This window comes from Schistocerca americana, chromosome 1, assembly GCF_021461395.2.
Source record: "Schistocerca americana isolate TAMUIC-IGC-003095 chromosome 1, iqSchAmer2.1, whole genome shotgun sequence".
Classification (NCBI taxonomy): Eukaryota; Metazoa; Arthropoda; class Insecta; order Orthoptera; family Acrididae; genus Schistocerca; species Schistocerca americana.
This window is the reverse complement of record NC_060119.1, coordinates 515258223-515276032: the sequence shown is the minus strand read 5'-3', so window position 1 is coordinate 515276032 and position 17810 is coordinate 515258223. Positions and strand designations below refer to the sequence as shown.

At 36.7% G+C, this 17810-nt stretch overlaps 1 protein-coding gene across 1 annotated transcript in view; it reads right to left on the bottom strand.

Annotated features, from left to right (window-relative positions):
* Nucleotides 1-17810, bottom strand: part of LOC124605129 (neurofibromin) — a 459490-nt gene that overhangs the window by 56958 nt on the left and 384722 nt on the right. The window contains exon 49 of the mRNA XM_047136614.1: nt 5441-5611. Coding sequence (XP_046992570.1) covers nt 5441-5611 — 171 coding nt within the window. The remainder of the gene's footprint in view (nt 1-5440; nt 5612-17810) is intronic.

Sequence of the window (17810 nt, the reverse complement as noted above, 5' to 3'; positions counted from 1 at the left end):
GATATAGGCAATTTGAATAATGATGCTATGACATTTCACTCCTTGGAATGTCGTTCAACTGTAATTTTTTAGTCATTCAACTGCTGCCAATGGTGAATCATTGTTTTATCTTGTTCTAACAATATTTAGTTTCCCTTGTAGATTTTTATGGCTGAACTAGATGCCCCATGTTACATAATTACTTATTACCTTGAAATTTATTAGATGTGTGCTATCTCCTTACCTCATCTGATAAAATTTTAGCATGTCTTGCACAGTATAGAGTTTTAAAGTTCATTAGTTAAAAGAAATAAATAAAATCAGCCTGAGACAGAGTGGGAACCTGTTACACAAAATGCAGATAATGACGCAAAAAAAAAAAAAAAAAAAAAAAAAAAAAAAAAAAAAAAAAAAAAAAAAAAAAAAAAAAAAATAATAATAATAATAATAATAATAATAATAATAATAATAGTCAAAAAATGTAATGGACATCTTTTATGTAATGAATAATCATTCTGCAGAACAAATAACACAGATGAAATTATCGCTCTACAAGGCACACAATTAATGTCAATATACTCCAAGCAAATGATACTGCTTTGGTTATGAAAACTATGAAATAATTTGAAGGTGACTTTACAACTTTGAAACTACCCAGGTCCTGAAAAATCAAAGGTTTAGTTCTTTAGTTTATAAGAGCAGTAGTTAATGCAAAAATGAGAGTGGAAATTTGAAATGCCAGATTATCTTTTTCTCATAGGAAGCTGCGTTACAGTGATCCACGGTAGCTGTTGACAACTGACGTATATAAAGGGTGAACCAGAAGGCCTCCAACAAACTTCCAGAGGTATTAAGGATGACAACCAGAAAATGTACTCAGTATACATGGGCTCCAAATTGCATAGTTCAAAAGCTAGGAGCACTTGTTAATCTTGCCTGCTGCGAAACACACCTCTTCTACTGAGTAAGTGTTTATAGCTTTTTAAGGTATGCATTTTAGAACCCCTGTTTACTGAACAATTTTGTCTTGTTTTAGTCCACACTATATCATCACAAAATATGGAAAGAAAACAATTTGCAGTAGAAGAGATGTGTTTCGTAGTACTGAAGATATGCATTTTTGAGGCCCTCTTTCTCTCATTTTGATCTATACCACCACCTCTGGAAGTTTGTTGGTGGAGTTCTGGTTCACCCTGTATATGAAGCACATTTGAACAAACAAGGCACATCACACAAAATTATAGAATTGGCAAACTAGAAATCTTAGATCACATACAATTTTATGTAGGTATCCATCTCTTTGTTTGACAATAAACATTTTTGGCATGCTTTTGCTAACTGTGACACTTCATGGATTGTTTATTTGAAATTAGTAAGGACTGCTTTCTTCAGCATTACATTCATAACAGAAGCACTCAGTAAATTTTTGGATTAAAGTTCTTGCCATGCAACCCTAGATATCAAGATCCATGCAACAGTACCTTACCTCATGAAACCATGAATTACACAGAGCATAGATACTGAGCTCCAATCATGCATGTCTTCTGAATATCAGCATAATAATATATTTGCACATGCATAGTTCTTTCCTTTACTCGACGGCAAGTGACAGATGTTATTCCGGTGGAGCTGAATTTCGCCTCTCTTGTCATCATTCCTTGACTTTACAGACTTCACCAAATATCAGCAAAACTATTTGACATTTCAGTCACATTTTCATATGGAGAAAGATGGTTTTGCATGTCATTCTGTATGTGAAGGTTTCAAGTGGAAAAAGAAACCACAGTGGTGTTTACACATTAAAACTGAATTGCAATACCGATCTTCACCATGGAGTGATAACAATTCGCCATGTAGATCCATGTATAGAGTGGTCAATAGAGATAAGATGTAACATATAGCTAAGCTTTTGGATGGCAGTGACATCTACGTCTCCATGGCTATACTGTCCTGGCCAACTACATTTTACCAGCTCTGCAGCTCCACTACGGAGGGGGTTTTGGTGATCATGCCCACAGAAAAGAATGTGCAAAAGTTATAGCATAGTTGGTACATAATATGACTTTGTTCACAAGTGGTCTTGTCTTTGACGGTATAGGGTATATGTGTGAAGGGACTGTAATAGGATATGTTGGGTGAGTGCAAAGCACACGTCTTGCAGCTGGGTGTTTCGCATCCTTATGCCACATCCACTCCCAACCTCTTCATCATAAGAGTCAAAACTTTGTGGAGGCACTGTCACAGGGATAAGCAATCATTCGTATAACAGCTCTGCTGCAACTTTTGCACAGCTTTCACATGTAGGCATGAGCATCAACCAGCTGTCACCCAAATGACGGCCACTGCAAAGCTGTGGCCAAGAGCAATATTGAACACCCAATGGTGGAAAATACTGCTGACTATGAAATGGCCGACTTCAATGGATCTTCATTATTCCTGTCAACTGTAATTTCCCTCACCCCAACCAGCTTCTCTGAATTATATAGATTTTTTTTAAAATTTTATTTTTGACAACATGTCCTTCGTCTTTCAATCCCTATGGCCTCAAACTCTGCTAGCCATTGTCCCAAACATACCTCCACCACTGTCCCTGTAGCACCACGTCACTCATCCTACACTCACACACAAGGCGTAGTCTCCCTTCAGTTCACTCCTCCATGTCATTGTGCTCTATATGAATTCCCCCTGCCTGCGGCACCTCAGTGGTGCCACATTCCTATCTATGTGGCTACTGCACCTCCCTCTGAGCCATCAGCCACCCTTCCCTAATCCTCCTCATTTCCCTTCACCCCTGCCCACTCTATCCAATATGGCCCTCATTCCAGTAGAGCTGCAATGCTGGTACAGTGTAGTCGGGCAGGACAGTGCAGTCATGCAGGTGTGTGTGTGCGTGTGTGTGTGTGTGTGTGTGTGTGTGTGTGTGTGTGTGTGTGTGTGCGTGTGTGTGTGCGTGTTTATCCTGTACTAGTTAGCTCTCAAGGACATTTTATTTATTGTACAGCATATGATAGCAGCACTTATACAAAAGTAAGTATTTGTTTTTTCTGTTGCTGCAGGACATTGTCCAAAAGTTTGGCATTGTTTTCAGTCTTCTTTACATGCTTATTGAACACTCAACTTCTCAATTATATGTTGAGCTGTGACCTTCTTCCATTATTATATATAAGTATTTCACCAAGGATTTTCCATTACCGTAACTAACTACATTTGTTCATAAAACTCGAAGGACAAGGTAGCACAAAAAGAAGAAGAGTATGGTATTAGGTGATAATGCAACAGTTGTGGCCTTCTTGTAGTAGAGTGGTAGAACAGATGCTGTATGTCCATAACAACATGAAATTTCATTCCACAGAACATTAGAGGCTGGTGGAAACCACATCCTTAACCTATAAGATCTAAGTAGACAATCTCTTCCAACAGTCAGAAAAATTCTTTATTCTTTCATTTTGTGAGACAGGAGTGGTTAATGAAACAGATTACAATTCACTGTGTAGATGACAGAAAATGCTGAGGTCATCAGACAAGCTTTAATAACAGAAGATTATGTATCAGAACATAGTTTATGGCATGGAAACTCTCAGAAAATGTGAAACTACTGTAGATTCATCTGTAGGTTTGCTCATTGACTGCTACATCTTCCTTTCTGGGTATGGCATTTATCAAGCAACTTAGATCTGCTGTGTACCAGATTACGAGTAAATTTTACTAACAAGAAATGCCTAAAAGTTTTCTAAGTTTTTACATTAAAAAACACTCTGCAAAATTCTTTTAGCAAATGTCTCCAACTAGTAACACAAGAAATCTGCATTTCTACATAGTGCTTGTCCTAACTAGTGATGGATTTGCATACCTTTGCTTCAGGTTCATCACCAGGTTTTTGTTCTTTCGTGGTTGGCACAGAGAAAGAGCGCTGTGTTTTGAAGAGTACTCGTGCAGTCTGTGTTGGGTCCCAATAGACAAGCAACAAGCAGGGAATAGACAGAGAAAGAGACAGTAAAAATTATGCAAAACATTCAAGCAAAACCAGGCTGAAAAGTAGAATCATTGTGATATTGCTCTCAGAGGGAAAAGGTTTGCTTGCCATCGTTGATTTCTGTAAAGAATACTATAGCAGGGTGAGTGCACATTAAATTTCTTTGAAACGGTCAGACTGACACATGACACAGCAATAGCCTTCTATAAATAAAATTCTGAGTTATGTACTGAAAAAGAATTCTGCAGGAGAAGCTATATGTCAATATGTGTGAGTGTGTTTCATCTGTCAACCTCATTTAACCACTGATTGTCTTTTTTCCAGTAATTTTTAAGTGTTTGCAAAGAGAGAAAATCATTTTACATTGCATAATTAATTATGAAAACTGTTTCGTAAAATTTGTTTCCTCGAATGAAAGCTAACACACTGAAAAGTCGAAGTATTGTCAAACAGTGGAAAGTCCAGCTTGGAAGATCAACATTTATGGAAAGGATAGATTGCTACTTACCGTAAAGATGAGTGCAGGGAGTGGTAATCTATCTTTTCCATAATTGTTGAGAGTATTGTCAAAACTATTTTGATGACAGCAATTTTTTCATATTCTCAGGTTTCTGAACAGTGCAAGAAATGCCTCTGTACATTTGTATAATAAAAATACAAATTAAAAAGTGTATACTAAATTCCAAAATATTTCAATAATTATAGTAAAATTAGACACGTTTTAACTGATATAGACACTGAAAATTGTTCTTTCTAGGCACTATTTCCAAATGGGTTAAGTCTGCTACAAATTACACACTGTCTTGTGATTATGAATTTGGATGTAAATGTAGTAACATCTGCCTCTTATGAAGCATTTGTTGCTTAAGAATTCAATCACATGTTTTGTTCAAACACTGTCTAAATGAAATACCCAGCATTTATTCCTATTTTTATGTGCCAAAATACAAAAAAAGTTTGAGCTTTGTATTTTAAGAATATGTTTGCGTGTTCTTCCAACTACTACAAGACTCACAAAGCCTTACTTTTTGTATTTGAGCAACACATTTTGTACTTTACATTGTTTAAAGAACCTCACATTACTCTGTTTATCATCTTTTAAGGTTTACGCATTGTGTGTTTACAAATAAAATATGTGTACTCAGAGGTGTGTTTAGTAACTCTTTAAATAAAAAAAAATATCACACATTTGTTATTTTTCTTCTTTTTACTTCAAGTGATAAAACTGAGTGCGAAAGGAAATTATGCAATTAGTAACAGAATGAAAGTACAGCTTGATGTAATGCTGCCGAATTAATTACAAGTTCCCCATTTCTTATTTCTTTTGTACTCTCCCTGCTTTCATTTAATATTTAACATTTGGGAGGGGATGAAATAGGAACCAGAATACTATTACAGTCAACAGTGAAAACAATATCACAAAGATTCCGAACACTCAGATTTATGACAGTGCAGACAGTTGTTACTGAAACCAATGAAGCCCCTTACTTTTGTAGCACCTGCTTCAGCAGTTGATTTTGGAGCAGGCACTGATGATGAACGCTGTGTGCGAAATAATGGTCTTGACGAAGCTGAACTTGAAGGTGGCTGGTGGCCCAGATCCAGACTGCGCCACCCTTTATCGTTATTAGAGTCCCCCCCACATGCAGCAGAATGAACCTACATGCATGGCAATGTCAATTCACTGAGTGCACCTTAAAAGGTTTTCCTTTCTCAAATTACTATAACAATTAAGCATGCTCACACAGGAGTAAATCCTTACGAAACACTGTTGAAAATGATTAATCTCATAACTGCTGCCAAATGATGTGATATAGATTTAAATCGTGTCCATAATTAATTACAAAGCCATTTACACCTTTAACCATGACAAATAAAATAATAATACTCACCAAACAGGATGGAAAACTTAGTGGCAGAAAAGCAAACAGATAGAAGTTGAATTCTGAGACTTAAGAGCCAAGGGCTTTAATTCAGAAAAATAGGAAATAAAAATAAAGTGGCATAGGACATGAAGTGGCAGAAGGAAGGGCCAGATGACAGGGAAACCATGTAATGGATGACTTACAATTTCAAAACAGAAAAAGAATATAAACCAAGCAATCCACGTAGTTAAATAATGAGATCAGAGGGATTACATATACATTTCAAAATTGTTTGTCATTTCAGTACAAAATATACAGATACATATGATAGTTAGATTGGGACTGAAAAAATGAATTCACAAATTGGATGAGCAAAATTCCAATTGCTGCATTGCTTTTAATAAATACAATTACCATGGCATAACTGAAACTGATAATTAAGTGACTGAGACTGTGAAAGATGAAAAGCTGTGAAATTGAAAAGAAAATGAAAAGGAAGGAGAATATTCAAACAGTTAATAGTGAACAGAACGAGGTGCTAATATACCTTGGGTGGCAGAAGGAAAAAAGGAGAAAAAACAAATGAAACTGGAACAAAGTTTCATGTTATAAACCAAAAGAAATATGCAACCGAACAAATTACTGTTAAATAAACAGTGATGCACAACAAAGATGAGAAACAGATGGAAAGAACCAGCCATGCACATGGAAAAATCTAAAAGAAAAGAGAATGTCCCTAAGAGAAGAATACACAGAAGAAGTTCATCAATGATAAGTATATGTGGTGTGGTGGCACATGAGGGTATCAGACAAGCTATTTTATTTTAGCATATGTTAAGCACAATAAAACACTTCCATAAAACCTAAAACACAATATAAAGAGTAGTTCAGTTGTTTATCATTAAACCATGAGCCACAAGTTCAAAAATGGTTCAAATGGCTCTGAGCACTATGGGACTTAACATCTGTGGTCATCAGTCCCCTAGAACTTAGAACTACTTAAACCTAACTAACCTAAGGACATCACACACATCCATGCCCGAGGCAGGATTCGAACCTGCGACCGTAGCAGTCACGCGGTTGAGGCACAAGTGGTATAAAGGTAGAACACTATTTGAAAGAGTACTGTCTACTTACCACTTGCTGGAACAATAGCTATTTATGCAGAGCTGATAGACACACAAATTAAAAACTTAGTCGAATTGTTGATATTATTAACTTTTGAAACTTCCTTTATATGAAGAAATGAAAAGAAATAGGAAGAGAAAAGTTAAGATGAAACGAAGGAAAATCATCCAAACTCCCAACAAGGGAAGGAATAAGACAACAATGGATTAACATCCAAGATGCAAATTCCAGACTATTAAAACCACAGACATGGTGGGAGCAAGAGGGGGTGCACTTCCCTCATCTGGAATCCAAAGTATACCACAGATACGTTGCCTCTGAACCTTTACAGGACATTGACAAAATAGTGTCCCCAACTTTTCTCTGTTGATCCTTCCTATAACCTTTACTGAGCTGAAGAAAAGTGTATCACAAATCTGGCATGTGGATTCTGGCACTAGCTCACAGCACAAAATAACATGGCTGCAGTATACTTGCCATCCTCAGTCGCAACATAGGCATCCCATACTCCTACTGCAGTAATGAGTCATAGTGGTAGTTCACTATTTAAACACCTGTCACAGCAATACTCTATGTGTATTCATTTATGTACCCAAATACATTAGCCAAAATAAGAAAATGTCACTTTCTGTGCTAGAAAAGAGGAATATCAATTTAAAAGAGATATTCTCTCCTGGAGTTGGGAGCTTCTCATACTTTATGGGGTTAGTTGGTATGACAGCACAATAGCATCTGTGAGACAAGTAACATCTTTGTTCAGTCCTTTACTGTTAAGTCATCTCCTACAACCAACTGGAGAGTTCTTTCAGGAGTTTTCCTATATTCATTTCATCTACTGCTGCCCTGAGTTGCACTTTACCAAAACAGTGCAAAAAATGTAGCAATCGAAATGATTGTACTTTAATTATGACAGTCATCATCAAACAAATAGAAGGCATGAAAATAATCTAATAACTCCACTAACATGGTCAGATGCGAGTACTGTAAACAGACGCAATGTTATTTCCCGTGCCTCCACTTTGAGGACTATTAATCAGTTTAGCTACTTTGGCTATTTTCATTAAAATTTCGATTTCCTACATTTTTATTTCAGATTTTTCTACATATAAAACAGTTGCTATATCAGTTATTTGTTTATTTTTCCACTATGTGACAGTTCACACCATTGCCTTCATCACCAATCATTGAAACGTACAGTGGCAAAATAAATAAGTGACTGACACAGGAACTGTTGTATTTGTATTTATCAACAGTCACATCCTTCATAATGACATCTCTTATGGATGAAATGTTTATCAAACTTTTCTTTTTCAGTGTCACTCTAACATTATTGGATATGAATAAAAATACCTTTTGTGAATATTTGCTAGCTATATTTCGTAACTTGTTGGAATTGCTGGATTTAGTCATACGAAGATGTAATTACAGAATATTAAATAAAAAACAGTAGCATCAACACTCATATCAATAATATAAGATATACTTTGCATGTACTAATGAAATATGATTACAATTTAGGTATCAAAATAATCTGGCTTCAAAATTGCGTAATATACACTCAACTGACTGAAATACAAAAGATTTGTGCTTATGTTGTATTTAGTTCTTGGGGAAAGTCATATCCTCAAACTCATCAAATCAGTTATATAAAAAATACAGTTTTAGAATCTTGGCCTGTATTATGTAAATTTCAACACACACCAATGACTAAAAGAAGCTGTAGGATTCTTGATTAAGACATGAGCTATGCAATTAGAAAACACAACTATGCAACTAAAACAAATATTAAAGAAAAACTCGAAATGGGAAAGTAAGGAAGCCAATAGAATGAATTATAAAAAGTGAAATTATCATCGGTACAGAGAGGATGCAAGATGCTTAAAAAAAGGCAAAAAATTGAGACCACTGATGAGAATGGACAATTACAGGGGAAAGACACTAGTGGCAATGTAGATAGGCTGGTCAATGACAGCCAGTTTTCTGAGTTGGACAGTATTGGTGCTCAGCGAGGAAACCTAACTGATGGAACTGATAAAACAAATAATCAGATTTTTGTTGCTGTTTCATACCATTCTGAACTACAAGGTGTTGTGTGTTGTCAGTGTAGGTAGTTTATGGACATTCATTGACAAAAAGTAAGACATAAACTTGCATGCCGGTTTGCAGAAAACATGTATGCACTGCCCTTGGCTATGCAGGTACGTTTCATGCAGAGAGAGAGAGAGAGAGAGAGAGAGAGAGAGAGAGAGAGAGAGAGAGAGAGAGAGAGAGAGGGGGGGGGGCTAGTTCGTATTGGAATAAATGTGTAGAAATGCGTGTTACTGCTTTTACAGTATCTGTCAAGAAGATGGACTATGTTCAACGGTGAGCAGATAGTTACTTTTAGGGGCGTGAGAATAGGTATTTGAGTGCATGACTTACGCATCTCAACCCTCTTGCCTCACAAGCTGATTAACACTCTGGTCCATGGAGGTATTGTGTACTGAGGTGATTTTTATTTATTTACATATTTATCTGCAGCAGAATTATTAAGCCAGGGCTCAATCGAGATCATTTCAAAGGCCAGATAGAACACAGGTTTGCATGGATAGTTGTAGGGACAACAGGAGTCACAAGGTGTGTGGGACTCATTTAACAAGAGATCTGGCGTCATAATAAATCCATCTAGCATTAAGTCCAATGCTGTAAGGGAGGGAAACATAGTGGGGTAAGTGTTGTTATTGATGAAGTGAAGATGTTATGGTTTGTTGGCTTTTTTTCCAATTAAATTGAGGGGGTGATTATCGAGCATTGTTACGTCCAACTTGTCTCTTCTGATCTTTGGAGTGATTTTTTCTTCCACCTGGAAATAGTGTGCACCGTCCTTTCACCTGAAGCAGAAATAGTTCAAATGTTGAATAATTAGTGATTCAGTAATTGAACCTGTGTGTCCATCTGTCTGCAAATGTTTCTATTTTGGCTCTACGAAATAGGTGCTCATAGATTATAGCCTGAGAAATTTACTGCTTTTGCCAAGGAATTAATACAGTAATTTCAGCATAAGGCAGTAGCTGGCAATGAGATATGTATAAAAATGTATGCACAGTCCATCCATCTTGAATTGGCTCTGCTAGATTAGAGGGGCAAAATTGGCATTCTGAGATAAATGAAATAAGTGGATTGGTCATGGTCCAAAAGGATAGGATGGGTCTGATTCAAAAGAAAAAAATGTTATTGAAGGAAATGAAGAGCATTTACTTCATTACACGAGTAGGTTCAATCAACATATTTCATTGACTTTGCAACAATCTTGCATTGTTGACTTTGCGGATATTTTCATATCTAGAAAATTTCTGTTATTCTCTTTTTCATGTTATTTCCATTTTTAAATCTTTACAAGGAATTAAATAGTGTTTAAATATCATCAACATTTCACGGCCCTGTTAGCAACTGTGTAAATATTAATTTTAATTTTAATAATTAACAGCCTCAGTTGCACTGTTTGCCTACAATTTACCTAGGTTTCAGTTGGGATAACCCAACCTTCTTCAGAATAACAGTAACTACCGTCTTTCCATAGTGGACATTGTCAAGCTTAAACTAAAAATCCATAAATTATCGTCAGACTATAAAACTTATCTGGAACTGCCTCGGCCCCACTTCACGACCACGATGCGGCAAGAGGCCCGCCTAGGCGGACACAATACCTTGCGCCTGCACATAAACTGTAGTTACTTGTTCGGACAAGATGTGAACTTAACTCCTGACCTTGAATTTACTAGTAGTAAGTGAAATAAAAGGTATAGCTGAGGAAAAGGGCATATATGTTAACCTGTGCAGAACGAAATTAGATCGACTGTCTTAACATTTATAAAGTATTCATTGGTCACGATATGAGGAAGACATGTGCTTACAAGGTATGACCTATCTAGGAAACTTTTTGTGCTTAAGCACGAAGTTTAATCACCTAAGAGGAACTTAGATCTAGAAGTTTTTAAGACGTAATTTTTAAGCACTTGCTTAGCTATGATTAAAACGCGTGAACATCTTATTGACTTAGCACACAAATGGTCATGATTGAACTTCCGTATTGCCGGACGTTACAGATTAGATATAGACTTGTTCCTAAGTTCAATCATGACCATTTTTGTGCTAAGTCAATAAGATGTTCATGCGTTGTAACCATAGCTAAGCAAGTGCTTAACAATTATGTCTTAAAAACTTCTAGACCTAGTCATAATAATGACGATTAATCAAATAGTGTAGTGTTCAAACTAAACAGTTTTGAGAAATTACTATTCCACATTTTTTCCCTTTTTTACATTTTGTTTGTTTACTTATAGAATTTGTACATGCAAATTAATCTTACAAAAAACCCTTTTTAGGTGACTTTTGCAGGAAAATATCTTCTGTAATATCAACTGAATTTTTGATGCAAGATTAGCTTTCTGTATTGCAATACTTCTGTTTCCAGGATTACATAATTTTTCTGCTTTCTGAGCTGTCAATTTTTGTGATTTCTTGAAATATGATACATTCTCTGCATGAGTGCTATGTAAAACGATCACTGCTTACATTTTGATTGATAATACAGTTATACAACTTAAAAAAAAAAAAAAAAAAAAAAAAAAAAAAATACAGGCGTCTTGTTAGCCTTCAATAGTCAAAATATCACCCATTGATATAAGTAGAACAGTTGAGGGAATAAATACATACGGTATCCAAAAATCACCAAATGATGTAATAAGTGAGCATCAGTAACAAAATGAAGGAGACCAAAAATACATAATCGTGTGGTGTGGTTGATGGTGACGGTAACATCTATGCAGATGCTATGTAAACATGTCAGCATTTTTATCAGCATATGCAGCCAATTTAATATGAAAGGACTTAAACGAGTGGATATGCTAGGAATGCCTGGGCAGAATTACACCAGGAATGGTAATAGAGGATTTAAAAAAAAATTATTATTATTATTGTGAGTAAGGACAGCACAGAGTGAAGATGAAATACCAAGAGATGGATAGACCTTGAAAGACTGATGGACAAAGTTAAGTGGATTGGTCTATTATAAATGGCAGTCTGGCACTGTGTAAATAAGACCCAGATCACCAAGCACACATTACACTGTAATTTTATTTGGATAATGCACTAGGCCTGCCAGTTGTTGCGCAAATATTATGCTAACACACAAGCTAAAACAGAGTTTTTGTCCACTCTGTCATTGGATAGAAACCATGCTGACAAAATGTATGCTTCTTGTGCTTATGGAACATGTACCTGTATTGTAACAATGAGTATATTCTTCTCACATATCTTCTTCAGCTCTCCTCAAACTTCCCCACCAGTACTAAATTGGTAACCCCTTTATGTTTCATAACATGTCCTGTCAACCAACCTTGCTATCAGTCAAATTGTGCAACGAATTTTTTTTCTCCCCAATCCTATTCTGTACCTCCTTATGGGTTACATGAGCTACCCATCTAGTCTTCAGCATTTTTCTGCAGCACTACATTTCAGAAACTTCTATTCTCTTCTTATCTGACCTGTTTATTGTCCACATTACAGTTCCCTACAATGCTACACTCGAAATACCATAAAAAACTTCCTAACACTTAAATCTACATTCAGTATTAACAAATTTCTCTTCTTCAGAAATGCTTTTCTTTCCATTGCCAGTCTACATTTTATATCCCCTCTACTTCAGCCATTATCAGTTATTTTACTGCCCAACTAGCAAGACTCCTTTACTGCTTTTAGTGTTTCGCTTCATAAGTTAATTATCTCAGCACTGCCTTTTTTAATTTCACTACATTCCATTTCATTTGTTGTTTATCCTGTATCCCCCCTTTCAAGACACTGTCAATTCCATTCAACTGCTCTTTCAAGGCCTTTAGTGCCTGAGACAGAATTATAATGTGATTGTCAAACCTCTAAGTTTTTATTTCTTCTCCCATAATGTTAATTCCTTAACCAGATTTTTCTTTGGTTTTCTGCACTGATTGCTCGATGTACAGATTGAATAATATCAGGGAAAGGCTACAACCCTGCCTCGCTCCCTTCTCAATCTTTGCTTCCCTTTAATGCCCCTGGATACTTACAACTGCTGTATTGTTTCTGTACAAGTTGTACATGGCCTTCTGTTCCCTGTATTTTCCCCTGCTATCTTCAGAATTTCAAAGAGTGTTTTCAAATCAACGTAGTCAAAAGCTTTCTCTAAATCTCCAATGCTATAAGTGTAGGTTTGCCTTTCCTAAACCTATCTTCTAAGAGAAGTCATAAGGTCAGTACTGCCTTGTGTGTTTCTACATTTTTTTGGAATCCAAACTGATCTTTTCCAAGGCTGGCTTCTATCTGTTTTCCCTAGTGATATCAGTAGCGCTGACAGAATGTCGTCTTCTCCATGGGCCTTGTTTCAACTTAGGTCCTTCAGTGCTCTGTCAAATTCATTTTGCAGTATCATATCTCCAAACTCATCTTTATCTACATCCTCCTTTCTTTCCATAATATTGCCTTCAAGTTCATTGCCCTTGTATAGTCCTTCCATATACTCCTTCCACTCCCATCTTTCCCTTCTTTGCTTAGGACTGACTTTCCATCTGAGCTCTTGGTATCCATATAGCTTCTCCTCTAATCTCTTAAGGCCTCTTTAATTTTCCTGTAGGTGGTATCTATCTTTCCCTAGTCCTGCATACTTCTACATCCTTCTAGTTATATTTTAGCCATTCCTACTTAGCCGTTTAGCAATTTTTCTCAATCTCATGGGTAAATATTCCCTTTTGCCTGCTTCATTTGCAGCATTTTTGTGTACTCCTTTCATCAGTTAAATTCAATATATCTTGTGTTATCCAAGGATTTATACTTGTTTGATCCTCTGCTACCTTCACAATTTCATCTCTCAAAGCTACCATTTCGTGTTCTACCATATTTCTTTCCCCTATTGTAGTCAATCATTGCCTAATGCTCCCTCTGAAACTGTCAACAACCTTTGGTTCTTTCAACTTATCCAGGTCCCATCTCCTTATTTTCACACTTTTTCCAATTTATTTCATTTTAATCTACAGTTCATAACCAATAAATTGAGATCTGCACCTGGAAATGTCTTATTACAGTTTGAAATCTCATTCCAAAAACTCTGTCTTACCATTATATAATCACTCTGAAACATTTTGGTGTCTCCAGGCCTCTTCGAAGCATACAGTGTTCTTTGATGATTCTTAAACTAGTGTCAGCGAATATTAAATTATGCTCTATACAAAATTTACCATGCAGCTTCCTCTTTCACTACTTTCCACCAGACCATATTCGCCTACTATTTTTCCTTTTCTTTGTTTTCCTACTATTGAATTCCAATCCCCTGTCATAATTAATTGTTTGTCTCCTTTAATTATCTGAATAATTTTTTTTTTCATCATAAATTTCTTCCATCTCTGCATCATCTGTGGGTTGAGTTTGCAAATAAACTTGTAATATTGTGGTGGGTGTTGGCTCTATGTCTGTCTTGGCTATGTTAATATATTCACGGTGCTGTTCCTTTGCCGTTAGCAGTGGCAGCTCAGCAGACCTTGCTGGCTGATGTTAAAAGACTAAATCAGTCAATTATCCACACTGTTTCCCCTGCAACTATTGAAAAGACTGTTCCCCCTCTTCAGAAATTACACGTTTGTCTGCCTGTCAACATGTACCCTAGATTATGGTTGCACCTTAGGTACGGTTATTTGTATTGCTGAGGCACACAAGCCACCACACAACAGCAAGGTATATGGTGCACAGCAGCCTTCAGTAGTTACAGTGCCATAAATTTATAAATGGATTTGCTTCCTTTTCCTTAAGTATTGCTAAGTTATAGAATAACTGTGACCCATTTCCATACAAAATTGTACAGTCTCTGTGCCTTCACAATAACAAAAGTATCACAATTAAGCTGTGGTAAACCAAACCACATCTTCACTGATACTTGTAAAATGATAATAGATTATTTTCGATCACTGATGATTGGAAGAGTCACAGGCTGACAGATTTCTACAGTTATTAAGTCTCTGTCCCATAATGCACTTTCAATAGCCAAGAAATCTACTCCATTCACAGCACCAGTAGTGAGAATAGTATCTATGACATATCAAAATGAGGCTGAAATGGATGTTAAGCAAATTGGAAAAATATTTTTACTTGGCAAACTGAGTTTAGTGTATATCTCCTGTTTATATTAAGATCATTAGAGATCATGCAGAATGTAAATATGGTAGGAGTAAAGGATACCACTCACTGAAAAGCAGAACCATTGAGTCATTGACACACACACACACACACACACACACACACACACACACACAGGTTGTGCAGAGCCAGGATTGCTGTAGTTGAAAAACGGAATTTCTTCTAAAAATTAGCAAGTTTTCTTCCTTTTTTGTGTCCAATTGTCGATGACAAGAAGGAATCAGTGATGATATTGTTACAGGAACCATTTCAACATTGACCTGGAGTACACGAGAAGAACAACCTTAACTAATAATGCCAGATGACATTTTGTCAATCTACGGCTTACAAGAATGTGTGTGAATGTGGCTTTTCATACAGAGATCAGATGATGCCTATGGTCCATAAAAGATACACAGAACTCCTAGGATACAACTGGCTCCTACAGCCCATAAATCAGTTGTGGTAGAACACTGCATCGACACTGGCACTATATGCTGTATGAAAATGTTGAAATTCTAGTGTTGTTTTCACCTTTTTGGGACCCAACGGCGAAGGAAGCTGTAGAATTTGTCTGACGAATAATTTCATTAAATGAGATAGCTGTTTCAACTTGGAGAAAACAAGGAATCTGTCACCTCTTTTGAATAAACTTGCAATGGTGTATCCCAGTATGGATTGACCATTACACCGCAGATTAAATAGTTCTTTGCCATGCCATTGAACATCATCTCTGGTGCTCATGTATCTTTAGCTGCACTTGCAGTAGTGTGCTCTATCAGTTTAAAAGGATGGAGTGCGTACTGTAGCTTCAGTTTGACAAGTCATTTGGAATATGGCCGAAAGGTATATGGCTGAAATACCAGGTGATGAAATATGGTTTCTGATGTTGCATGGCTGAAATCTAATGGATAATTTATTAAGCCACATCACTGTTGGTGTTTATGCTACTCTTCTTGGCCTCAAGGTGTTCCTTAATTACGCACATTCATTTGTATGAAAGGGATAATTTCAGTCATGAAAACAATGAAGTTATAAGGAGCAGAACACCTGGCCATAACTTGCTTTCAGAAGGCAAAATATTAATTACTGCGAAATAAAACACTTAGAAGTAGGAAAAAAAACTGATGCGATTGGTTGGAGAGTAATGGAAAGGAGGGGTTGGTTACTCCAACCCCAGATTGACAGGGACCCACTCCATGTGAGGACAAGAGGAGACAAAAACGAAGGGCTAGGCCAAAGATAAGAACCTTACCAGCTTCAGTTCAGAGACAAAACTACAAAATGAAAAGTAAAACTGGATTAAACAGGAATGAAAAGTGGAATGTGTGATGCAATAAAGAACTAGAGGACAGTGGAAAAAGAGACAAGACAATTAAGTAAGATAGATAGAGAAAAGCAAAGATGATGCTGAAAAGGATAATTGAGTAAATAATGAAATACTATCATCAGGTAAAAACAGGGGTGGGGCTGGTGGGGTAAGGAGTGTTAACAGATATTAGGTCCAGAGGGTGGCTGGTTGAAAGATTATGTTGGAGAACAAATTATCATCTCTGGTGGTCAGGGGAAATAATATTGGGTAGGAGGATTCAAATGGCCCATTTGGTGAAGCATATTGTAGAGCATATTCAGTAACTGGGTGTGGGTGTTCCCAAGGTGGGCAGTTGTTCTGTATCCATTGATGTCCTCAGTTAGTTTAATGGTGATTATTTATATATAAAAGACTGTGAAGTGAACACATATGGATTTGCAAATGATAATTGTCATTGTGCACGTTACACTGCCTACAATGTAGACTTTACCACGGCAGGGATGGAGTAAGTGATAGTGTGTGGGAGTATGACACAGGTTTTACTTTGGAAATACTTACTGGGGTAATCAACCTCAAGGCAGGGTAATGGTTAGGAATGTCGTAATAGATGAAAAGCATGTTGCAGAGGTTAGGAGGGCAGTGGCAGATGATAGTGGGTGGTGTGGGAAAGAAATTGGGGAAATGTGATCTCATTTCAGGACTAGACTTGATAAGGCCATAACATCCGCTAAGTGATATACTGAGGTCTGGAAGATATTAAGATGACAAGAGGTCTGGATGATAATTAGTGAAAAAAGGGTCGTTTTTGAATGTGTTAGAAGTGTGAGGCTTTTTGCTGCAGAAGATGAAAGCTAGGAAGAGGATGATTGTTGATGGTATAGGTGCTGATGGATTTGACGCTAGAACATATGCTTGTTTCTTACATATGCTTACTTACACTGTAGGAAAATGTTCCTTTGATGTGAAAGGGTGACAGTTATTGAAGTTGAGATATTGTTATTTATTAATATGTTTTATACGGACTGAGATTTCAGTTTGAGCTACAATGAAATGGAGGACCACAAGAGAAAAGATCATTTTGGGTTTATAAAATGACTACAGAGTTTAAATTAGGAAAACGAGTGAAGTTTCTACAGGAAGCTGAGGCGTCCAAATTCCAAAGATCTTATCAATAAATGTGTACCAAACTCTAGGACCTGGCTTCTGCATCTTGAGGAACACCTCTTTCTTGTGGTCCCATTGTGTGGGACCACCCTGGCTCCCATAAACATTCTCCTGGTTTGTTTTTAGGTCTGATCCTCAAATGTGAAGTTATAGGTAAGAATAAAGTTTGCAAAGGTCACAGTGTTTTTGGGAGACTGACTTGTGGATGTAGTGT